Raw genomic sequence first — 11,436 nt, forward strand, 5'->3', positions numbered from 1 at the left:
CATGACTGAAGTGGATTTATGACTATAATATGTTCAGGAACTTTATTTGCAAGGGAATTTAATTGGAGATGAAGGAGTTCACGATCTCATGTCTGGGTTATCTTCACATAAAGATATCTACTGCTTTAGAAACTATTGGGTTGCATCAGTTTTCTTCCACACAATCTAGTTTATCTGATGTTCATTGTTTCTGTCTAGGAAAACTTACAGCTTTGGACCTTGGCAACAATTCAATTAGTGCAAGAGGAGCATTTTACGTTGCTGAATATATCAAGAAAAGCAAGAGTTTGGTGTGGATCAGTCTTTACATGAATGACATTAAAGATGAGGTAGAAGTCGATGTAGTTATTACATAAGCTTGGAATAATCATATGGTTTCACATTACTTGTGAAGAATTTCCTTATTTGAGATTTTTGTGATGTATGAATGTCTAATGGTCTTTGTTAAGGTTTCATTGTCTTCGTAAAGAGCAAATCTTGATTTTTTTTAATCCACCAGTGATCTCCTTGATTTACGCTGTGCCTTTGGTATCTCATCTACTCATACTATGTTAACTTATAAGAGTAAACAGGACTTTTATAGTATTTTGAGTTTCTATGGCAGCGTGTTTAGTTCAGCCAAACTCTTAGGTGAACTGCTTGAGAATTTTGCAAGTCTTGGTAGGAGACATGAAGAGAAGAAGATTTAAGAAATATGAGATAAAAAATGAGAAGAGAGAGTCTTCTAAGACAAGGGGGAGAGAAAACCCAGATGGGGTAGTGGCCTAATAGAGAATGAAAATGCAGTTATGTACAAATGGTTGCAAAAATACTGTTTACTTGAAAAGTTTAGAAGCTTTGAATTCATTTCTTTTTCGAGACATCATTTCCCTCATTAAATTAGGTGGGCAGCGTAATGTGCTGTATAGTTATGAATTTGTTGTTCCAATGGCAACCATCTTGAGTGCATTTGGGGGAAGCACTATACATGTGATGACTGGTAGATCTGCAGATGAATTTTCGATTTTTTCTCTTTTGCCTATTTTTTCCCACTTTTTTTCACATCTTGCCCTAATATGTAATAGATTAATGCATTATCTAGCTTTACTACAAGATTAGTGTGGGGCAACACCTTAATCTCTTGCCAATATACATAATACAATGTGTACTGATCCCTTGCAATCGTGGCACTTGTATCAGGGAGCTGAAAAGATAGCTGGGCCTTTGAAGCAAAATCGCTCTATAATTAATGTCAATTTTGTAAGCAAAATGTTATTTGCTCAAACCTATATTTGTAGTTAATTTGATTTATAATTATGTCATCGACAAGCACACTTTGATAAATATGAGCTGGTGAGTACTCTTGCAGGGAGGAAACGATATTCATGCTAAAGGGGTCAGTGAAATAGCACAAGTTCTAAAAGATAATTCGGTCATTGCAGCTGTGAGTTCCTCCCAGCAATTTTCTCTCCAGTTTTTGGACTTCTATAACAAGAGGCCATTCATGACTCTCACTCTCTCTCTCTCTCTCTCTCATAGTTGGAACTTGGTTATAATCCCATTGGGCCTGATGGTGCGAAGGCTTTAGCAGAGGTTCTCAAGTTCCATGGGAATGTAAAAGATCTCAATCTTGGTTGGTGTCAGGTGAGGAATGGAATGGAATATTCTGAAACCTTTAAGATGGACCACTCGACTTCTTTGACCATGTATATGCAAAATTTATTGCAGATTGGGGCCAGTGGTGTTGAATATATTGCAGATATGTTAAAGTACAACAGCACGATACAAAGCCTAGACCTGCGAGCTAATGGACTAAGAGATGAGGTTGTTCCTTTCTACTGTATCTCTATCTTTGTGGTGCATTATACAGATTAATTGCTTAATCTTATCTTATGCTTTATGTTAGTTCTCAATTACGGCCTTTTGCAGGGTGCCATCTGTCTGGCTCGTAGCTTGAAGGTGGTTAATGAAGCTTTGACCTCACTCAATCTGGGCTTCAATGAAATAAGAGTATGGGATTCTTTTTTCAGAAGATTGCATTGTAAAAAAGTGTAGCTTTGCTCATCGTCTCATTTTGTTTTGTATACAGGATGAAAGGGCTTTTGCCATTGCTCAAGCACTAAAGGCAAATGAAGATGTGAGGCTTGTGTCTTTAAATCTTATGAACAACTTCCTTACAAAATTGGGACAGGTAATTCACTTTTCACGTTTTTTCTTTAACTCCTGTCCTTTCTATCGTTCTTTTACTCCTCGTATATACTAAGCCCCAAAATTGTGCAGAGTGCTATTACAGATGCTAGAGATCATGTATACGAGATGAATGAAAAGGAGCTTACTATTGTTTTCTAGTTTTCTTTGGTTCACAAGAGTAGATAATATTTCATTTCCCTTTTTTGGTTTAATAGATAAGACTGTTTTAAGTTGTTCTTCCAACAAGTGAATTAAGAAGTTTATCCATTCGGTTCCCTTTTCTTAGGTTGTAATAGATACTTTTCCTACGGGAAGAGTGGTAATTTTGGGATTGGAGGTATCATTTTAACTTTTGTGGATAATGATGTAATTGTGTACTTTTTAGTCTTATTTTTGGCTGTGTCGTAAAAGTGGAAAGCTTAGGATTAGGTAAAACCCTTGTTTCACAAGGTTCGGCTATTGGTTGTATACTTGAAAATACACTTTGCTCTTAAGATAATTACATTTTTGATCAATTATTCTTCTGCAGTTCACTGTTCTAAGATATTTATTCTGTGTCCATGCGCAACTAGGTGAGCAGGGTGTCACGGACCTAGTTTCGTTACACCCGAACAACTAGAACCGTGCGGCCTTAACGCTTGACAATTCCCGCACCTCACGAGAAAACGTTAAGTCAACCTTTTCACGCTCACAAATAATTTAACAAAGGAGGCTAAATTATACCCACGTTGAGAAGAGAATTTTGAAGTAAAGGATATTTGAAAAACAAGTAAGGTCGGGAAACTTTCTTTGTATAAATGAAAGGGAAAACTTTACAATCTCTCTAAGGAATAAATTCACTCAACTCTACATGATTTACAAATGAGACTTCTACCTCTATTTATAGGCAAAACTTAAACCTCCTTAAGATCAAGTGGCCTTACTTTACAACCTATGCTTAGTTGTTTACAGCTCGTTCTTAGTTGTCATCAAGTGGATAAGTTTACAACTTTCCTTGCAAGTTGTCGCCAACTTGATCTTAGCTTCCATAGAAGATATTTATTCTTGCCAACTCGTGCTTAGCTTGCCCTTTGATAATATCTTCGCCAACTCGCGTTTAGCTTGTATCTTTGATAATATCTTGCAAGTGGCACAAGTGGACAAGTTGTGCAAGTTGCCTACTTGTACCCCAAAATATCCCGTTGCACGTTCATGTATTTTTCTTCCAGAATGGCGGGGTCGGGACCTAGAAAAACCTCATGAAAGTCCCGGAAAGTTGCACCATTTTAGGCAGCCTGCATTCTGCCCATTCCATCCTATTGCAGCGTGCGGTTCACGCTATTTTACGGCCACTACCGGGATGGATCGAACGCGACCGCGTGGGGCGTAAGTCACTCCCCCACCGAATTTGGCGACGCCCTCGTCGCCATGTAGTTCTGAAGCTCGGACTCAAATTGCCATAGATCTCCCTCATTTTCCCAAGTAGCTTCGGACTCGGGCAATCCCTTCCATTTGATTAGGTATTGAGTGCAAGGGGGAACACCTCTCCGTCTCACCACTCGATCCGCCAAAATGGATTCAACATCTTTCTCAAAAGATTTTGTGACGATGGGAGGCGCTCTTTTTGATTTATTTCTCCCTAGATCCTCCAAGTCCAGCCTATATGGTTTCAACATGCTGACATGAAAGACCGGGTGGATCTTTAAAGTGCTTGGAAGATCAAGCCGATAGAAAACTCTTCCAACCTTTGCTAGAATGGGGAATGGACCTTCATATTTCCTAACCAAGCCCTTGTGAACTTTGCGGTAGGCTTTGAATTGTTGAGGCAACACTTTCACAAGTACTTGATCTCCAATGTTGAATTCCAATGGTCTTCGTCTCACATCGGCCCATTTCTTCATTCGCTTCTGTGCTTTCTCCAAGCAAGATCTTGCTAAGTCCACATGATCTCCCCATGACTTAGCCATTTTGATTGCTCCAGGACTTCGATTAGAATCACCAACCATAGATAATGTGTGGGGCGTTGTAGGTTGTCGCCCTGTTGCAAGCTCAAATGGACTATGTCCCGTGGATTCACTTTTCTGCAAGTTGTAGGAAAATTGGGATATGTCCATCAACTTCGCCCAATCCCGTTGGTTAGCACTAACAAAGTGCCGAAGATAACACTCCAACAATGCATTCACCCGTTCCGTTTGTCCATCCATCTGCGGGTGAAAACTACTTGAAAAATGCAAATCCGATCCAAGGAGTTTAAACAACTCCGTCCACAATTTCCCCGTGAAGCGGGGATCCCGATCACTTACAATATGCTTCGGCAACCCCCAATACTTCACAACATTTTTGAAGAATAACCTCGCCGTCTCCTCCGCAGTGCAATCCTTAGGGGCTGGAATGAAAGTAGCATACTTAGAAAACCGATCAACAACAACAATTATTGATTCGAATCCTTCGGACTTTGGCAAGGCACTAATGAAATCCATGGTGACCACGTCCCATGGTTGATCCGGAACAGGAAGAGGATCAAGAAGTCCCGCTGGTAATTTATTCTCCACTTTGTCTTGTTGGCACACAAGACATGTCCGAACATATATCTCAACTTGATCCCTCATTTGCGGCCAATAATATGCTCGTTCAATCAAAGCAATTGTCTGATCAATCCCGGGATGTCCAACCCACTTGGTGTCATGACATTCCCGAATCACGTCACGCCGCAAATTTCTCCACTTAGGCACAAATACCCGTTGCCCAGTGGTGTATAGCAACCCGTTTTCAATCCAAAATCGCCTTGTTTTTCCTTCTCAAGTGGCTTGCATCAATGTTTTCGCCATAGGGTCATGCTCCAATCCTTGTTTAATTTCCTCTAACAAGGTACCCGTGGCTTGACTAATTGCCGCAAGTTCCGCCTTTCGGCTAAGTGCATCCGCCACTACATTCACCTTCCCGGGTTTGTATTCCATCACATAATCAAACTCCGCTAAGAAATCTTGCCATCTAGCTTGCTTTGGGCTCAATTTCTTTTGTGTTTGGAAGTAACTTGTAGCCACGTTGTCCATCTTGATCATAAAACGGGAACCCAAAAGATAATGACGCCATACCCGTAAGCAATGCACAATGGCCGTCATTTCTTTTTCTTGCACCGTGTAACGCCGCTCCGTATCATTCAACTTGCGGCTCTCGAAGGCAATAGGATGACCTTCTTGCATGAGCACACCTCCAATAGCAAAATCCGATGCGTCAGTTTGAACTTCAAAACTTTTGTTGAAATCCGGTAAGGCCAACACCGGCTCCAACATGACCGCCGCCTTTAAATCATCAAATGCTCTTTGGCATTTCACGGTCCACTCCCATCTTTGAGACTTCTTGAGCAAGTCCGTCAATGGGGCCGCTCTAGAGGAGTAGCCTTTAATGAAACGCCGATAGTAATTCACCAATCCAAGGAAAGACCGTAATTCCGTCACCTTAGTAGGTGGCTCCCACTCATTGATTGCTTTAACTTTGGCTCCGTCCATTTTCAAGTGACCATGCCTGATGATATGTCCCAAGAAATGCACCTCTTCTTTAGCAAATGAACATTTCTCCTTCTTGATGTATAGTTTATTTTCCCGCAACACTTGGAAGATAATTTTCAAGTGCCCAACATGCTCCTCCAACGTGTTGCTATAGATGACAATATCATCAAGATAAACCACTACGAACTTATCCAAGTATGGATAAAATATCTTGTTCATCAAGGTGCAAAAGGTGGCCGGGGCATTTGTCAGACCGAACGGCATGACAAGCCATTCATAGGAACCATACCGAGTAATGCAAATAGTTTTAGGCTCATCTCCTTCTGCAATCCGAACTTGATAATAGCCTTTTTGCAAATCAACCTTGGTGTAGAATTTAGCGCTACCAAGCCGATCAAATAAGTCCGCAATCAATGGAATAGGATATTTGTTTTTCACCGTCACCTTATTTAGTGCCCGGTAATCCACGCACATCCTTAGTGTCCCGTCCGGCTTCTTTTGGAATAACACCGGGGTGCCATAGGGAGCTTTGGATGGTCTAATCCTTCCCGTCTCCACAAGCTCCGTAAGTTGTTTTCGAAGTTCCTCTAACTCCGGAGGTGCCATGCGATACGGTGCCATGGCCGGGGGTTTGGCACCAAGCTCCAACTCAATGCGATGGTCTACTTCCCTCCTAGGCGGAAGTTTCTTTGGCAACTCCTTAGGCATCACGTCCTTATTTTCCTCAAGGACCTTGGCAATAACAGTTGGCAAGTCATCATTATTTGTGGTGACTTCGGTTGCAACCGACAATTGAGCAATGAATGTCGGCTCACCTTTCTTCCATCCTTTCGCTAATTGCATAGCCGAAAGTTGTCGTGTTTCCATCCCCATGGAAACGGTAGAAACCATGCATGAAGATCCCTTCTCCAAGATGCACATCGAACCAAAGGAAGGCATAGAAATAGCATTAACCTTCCTTAAGAAATCCAAGCCCAATACTAGCTTGAAATCATCCATCGGGGCCACAGATATATCAACAGGTCTATGCCACGAACCCAACCGTAGTCTCGCTCCTCGAACTACGCCCGCTAATGGCCTTGCGATTGCATTCACTGTTTTCATCAATCCACCTCCATGGTGAATGTTCAATCCGAGCCTCCGGGCTTCATCCTCCGTGATAAAATTGTGTGTGGCTCCGGTGTCAACTAATGCCCGTGTTTGCCGTCCATTGATTTCGGCAAGTACAAACATCAATCCTTTTTCTCCGTTCACCCCCGGAACGGTTTTGGCATTCAAAGCATTGAAAAGTTGCAATGAACCCATGTGACTTGCACCCTCCTCAATACCATGGGAAGCCTCCGGTTGAGTCTCCGTAATAGAGGCCAAGGATCCAAGTTTAGGGCAATCTCGCATGAGATGTGGCCCTTTGCAAATGAAGCAACCACGAGGAGCAAAATTACCCCTCTTTTTATCATCATACTCCTTCCGCCAAGTAGTTGGCTTGTTGCTACAGGGTTTGTAATCAACTTTGGGATTTGGCCTCCAATTTGGCTTACTCGGTTGTTTATCTTTTCGCATATCACTTCCGCCTCTGCCAAAATTCCCTCTTGTTGGTTTGAAAGTCCTTGCTTGCGACTCCGTACTCCTTTGGAACTCCGTCAAAGATTCGGCAACCGCAATTGCCTCATCTACATTTTTGACTCCACGACATTGTAATTCTTGTCGCACCCATGTTGTACATCCATCCATGAAATAGAATAGCAAGACATCCTCTGGCATACTAGGGATTTGAAGCATGAGGGTCGTGAACTCTTTGACATAGTCACGAATGGTCCCTTTTTGTTTCAATTCCCTTAGTTTCTTGCGGGCTTCATATACAACGTTCTCCGGGTAGAATTGCCTTTTTAGCTCCCTTTTGAACTCGTCCCAAGTATCAATTCTACTAGCTCCGTGTTCAACATCGGCATGCTTACGACGCCACCAAAGAGATGCGGTGTCGGTAAGATACATAGAAGCGGTCCGGACTTTCATAGTTTCATTAACAAGATTTACACCTTCAAAATAAACTTCCATTTGCCATAGGAAGTTTTCCACGTCTTTGGCATCCCGTCGCCCATCATAATGTTTAGGCTTCGGGTATTCAATCCTCGGGGCAACAATAGTTGAAGCGTCACCTCCGCTAGTACCGGCAGTGGAGTGCTTGTATTGTTCAAGCTCTTTGCTCATTCTTTCCATCATCACAGCCAATTGGTTAACTTGGCCCTGCATAGCGGTAACGGCATCCAAGACTTTGGTTTGGAGACGACCAAAATCATCCGTCATCGCGGCTTGTCCGGCTACCACGGCACGAACATCATCTCTCATCGTTTGGACATCATTTTCCAACGATGTTTGCGTGTCCATCACCTCTTGGACATTGACTTGTAGAGTTTTTAGCTTTCCGATGGCGTGTCCCTCCAACGCCTCGAAGGAGCTTTCAAGAGATTCGACCCGATCACCCATATTTGAGATGATTTGGTCAAATTTACCCTCCATGTTGGTGGCCTCCTTCACCTTACTTTTACCTCGAGTTTTCCTTACTTCAGTTTGGGCAGCACCTCGACCCCTCTCCTCAATCTCAATATCAACAGTTTCTTGAGATTCTGTCATTATAATAGCCTACAAACGAGGATCTGATACCACTTGTCACGGACCTAGTTTCGTTACACCCGAACAACTAGAACCGTGCGGCCTTAACGCTTGACAATTCCCGCACCTCACGAGAAAACGTTAAGTCAGCCTTTTCACGCTCACAAATAATTTAACAAAGGAGGCTAAATTATACCCACGTTGAGAAGAGAATTTTGAAGTAAAGGATATATGAAAAACAAGTAAGGTCGGGAAACTTTTTTTGTATAAATGAAAGGGAAAACTTTACAATCTCTCTAAGGAATAAATTCACTCAACTCTACATGATTTACAAATGAGACTTCTACCTCTATTTATAGGCAAAACTTAAACCTCCTTAAGATCAAGTGGCCTTACTTTACAACCTATGCTTAGTTGTTTACAACTCGTTCTTAGTTGTCATCAAGTGGATAAGTTTACAACTTTCCTTGCAAGTTGTCGCCAACTTGATCTTAGCTTGCATAGAAGATATTTATTCTTGCCAACTCGTGCTTAGCTTGCACTTTGATAATATCTTCGCCAACTCACGCTTAGCTTGTATCTTTGATAATATCTTGCAAGTGGCACAAGTGGACAAGTTGTGCAAGTTGCCTACTTGTACCCCAAAATATCCCGCTGCAGGTTCATGTATTTTTCTTCCAGAATGGCGGGGTCGGGACCTAGAAAAACCTCATGAAAGTCCCGGAAAGTTGCACCATTTTAGGCAGCCTGCATTCTGCCCATTCCATCCTATTGCAGCGTTCGGTTCACGCTATTTTACGGTCGCTACCGGGATGGATCGAACGCGACCGCGTGGCGTAAGTAGGGGCTCACTAGAGATGAGTTTAAAGGGACGTTGAATCAGTGAAAGCATTAGAGATGAGTTATTGTTAACTTCTCAATCCCACACCTGTGCTAGCTTGCCCCCAAATTACTCTGTGTCTCTCTAGTTCTATAACTTCAGTTAATCTCATATGACCAATTAAGGTTGTATTTTTCGCCTTGGGGCCTGAACTAGTAAGTGAAATAGATGATAGCTCATGGCTGGTACAAAAAAAATTCTTGGGCTGTGTCAAAGCTGAGGAAATGTTGAAGAGTAGTGTTATTTCATTATCAGCTCGCTCTTTTATGCAGTAGGCCAGGAGAATTCTCATGACTTGCATTCTTTTGCTTCTGAATATGAATTTGTCCCAATTTGGCCGTACATCCATTTGATGGGAAATGCATGCATCTAGGGATGTCAACGGGTCGGGTTAAAATGTTCGAGTTCTTTTCCAAGCCCGAGCTCAGCCAAAAAAATTAGGCTCGATCCGAACTTTCGGCTCGGTCCTTTTTGAGCCGAGCTGGATAGGCTCGCTTTTTTTGCCCTTTTTTTTTAATGTATAGCATGCTGCTTTCATGAGCCACACACATGGGTTTGGGCTTGTCCCGACAACCCAAATTGGGGCTTGGTAAAATTGAACCTCAAGCCGGGCCGACTCGAGCTTTTTTCGGGCCGAGTCATGGACGGCTCGAGCCAAAGAGTCTGATTATTATTCCTACATACATCTTATGCATCTTGTATTCCCTCAAACTTGTATTTGTTAAACAAATATAGAGGTACTAAACAAATGCAAAATGGTAGCGTGTTTGATTGTGACTTAGCTAAGAAATTATAGTTTTAGAACGTCAGTTGAGATTTACTTTCTATACATTGATATTTTATTTTTAGTGGGCAGGATAAAAACTTTCTATTGTTAATGTGACGATAGAATTTTAGTTATGGTTCTTTGAATGTCTGATTGTATCAGATAACCATAACCAAAGTTTTTTTGCCACGTCAGTCACTGGATCAGGAGATCAACACTGTTACTTTCTATTATGTTAGTAAAAAAATTAATTTCGAGCCAGCAAATTGAGCTTTAGATGTGACGGACCGACACAAAGAACAGTTTTCCTTTCAGGAAGGAGAAGGAACTCAGTATTTTCGTGCAGAATTTCATCCTCTAGTAGTCTAGCCTCCAGCTCAAAGAGAGTGGGCAATCTGATCAATACATATTCTTTGTGCCATAATTAGAAAAAGGATAAAAAAAAAAAGAAAGAAAGCATGCCATTCACAGTGAATTTTTCACGGAAAATTCTTGGTGTACGCCATGTGTGCATTATGAACACCATTATGGTGTCCATAATGTACACCAAGCACCTCTCATTTTTCACACACACTTCATATAAATCCACTAGCCAAATACAACTGGAATCTGGCTGGATTTCAGAGATGCTGTCTGGCAGTACATCATCTTTGTCGCTTTCCTCACTTAAAGAGTTTGCCACTCCCCATATCCAAAAGTTGAGGTGAATCGAGCAGATAAGAGAGACTTGCAATAATATTTATTTATATTTAGCTGTTGCCTGTTGGAGTACTGAGAATTAATAGCAGATTTCTTTGACCATACACTGATTTTCTTGAATAATATAGTGCAAAACAAATTAACAATTCAGCCCCCCTTAGCACGCTCCCAACAAGTGTCTTTATAATATCTGAAAATGGTAAAAGAAACACTCAACAAGGAAAAATATTTATCCCTTGTTTGGCAATCACTTATTTATAATTTTAATTAGTTTATAAACAACTTAAAAGAGTCCAGTTGTAAACCACTGGCACAAAAAGAAGATGGGATCATGGGCTTGAATGAATGAAAAGTTGGCCTCAGCTGATGTAAATTGGAGAAGAGAGTACATAGACCTCGTTGATTGTGTCCTTAAAACTCGGGAATATTGTACAGTTGGTCCACAACGTAATATGCTATTTATGGCTGCACTACCTGTGTTTAATAATTGATAAAAAAATTGTTGAAAACTATAAAAAATTAATACCAACCTTTAGTGATGGGAAAAATTTTTTTTGACCCGATCCGATCTGACTGGGCAAAAAAACCCGTCTCCAGCAGGTTGGCAGGGTGGGGCAAGGCGGGGCACCTTGTCTTGGGCCATGGGGCAAGGTGGGCACCTTGTCGTGGGCCATGGAGCAGACCCCACTCTGCCCCACCCCGTGAAGGAAAAAAAAAAGATTAGAAATAATGTTATTTCTAAACAATTCACCCGTTAAAAATTCATTTTGAATTTATATTTTATTCTCTAATAGTGATGTAACTTGAAATTTTGAAGATGTGTA

The 11,436-nt window shown here is 41.5% G+C and overlaps 2 protein-coding genes across 2 annotated transcripts; one reads left to right on the forward strand and one right to left on the reverse strand.

Moving 5' to 3' along the window:
* Window positions 1-6: 6 nt before the first annotated feature.
* LOC111384461 (NLR family CARD domain-containing protein 3-like) lies at window positions 7-2,687 on the forward strand. Its single transcript, XM_023008737.1, has 9 exons — window positions 7-113; window positions 199-329; window positions 1,180-1,239; window positions 1,349-1,423; window positions 1,519-1,623; window positions 1,708-1,803; window positions 1,909-1,989; window positions 2,069-2,170; window positions 2,260-2,687. The coding sequence occupies exons 1-9, from the start codon at window positions 89-91 to the stop codon at window positions 2,326-2,328; spliced, it is 744 nt and encodes a 247-aa protein (XP_022864505.1). The 5' UTR covers window positions 7-88; the 3' UTR covers window positions 2,329-2,687.
* A 2,259-nt stretch (window positions 2,688-4,946) lies between these two features.
* Window positions 4,947-8,288, reverse strand: LOC111384459. The gene has a single exon (XM_023008734.1). The coding sequence runs from the start codon at window positions 8,286-8,288 to the stop codon at window positions 4,947-4,949; it is 3,342 nt and encodes a 1,113-aa protein (XP_022864502.1).
* Window positions 8,289-11,436: the final 3,148 nt, after the last annotated feature.

The sequence above is a fragment of the Olea europaea genome, unplaced genomic scaffold (genome assembly GCF_002742605.1).
Source record: "Olea europaea var. sylvestris unplaced genomic scaffold, O_europaea_v1 scaffold2918, whole genome shotgun sequence".
Taxonomy (NCBI): domain Eukaryota; kingdom Viridiplantae; phylum Streptophyta; class Magnoliopsida; order Lamiales; family Oleaceae; genus Olea; species Olea europaea.

What these genes read in the sequence shown, in the direction of transcription:
- LOC111384461 (XM_023008737.1), top strand. Translation starts at nt 89, where the DNA reads ATGTCTGGGTTATCTTCACATAAAG. An exon ending in TGGGTTATCTTCACATAAAG is followed by an intron (nt 114 to 198) that starts ATATCTACTGCT and finishes GTTTCTGTCTAG; the next exon opens with GAAAACTTACAGCTTTGGAC. An exon ending in TGGGCTTCAATGAAATAAGA is followed by an intron (nt 1,990 to 2,068) that starts GTATGGGATTCT and finishes TTTTGTATACAG; the next exon opens with GATGAAAGGGCTTTTGCCAT.
- LOC111384459 (XM_023008734.1), bottom strand. Translation starts at nt 8,288, where the DNA reads ATGACAGAATCTCAAGAAACTGTTGATATTGAGATTGAGGAGAGGGGT.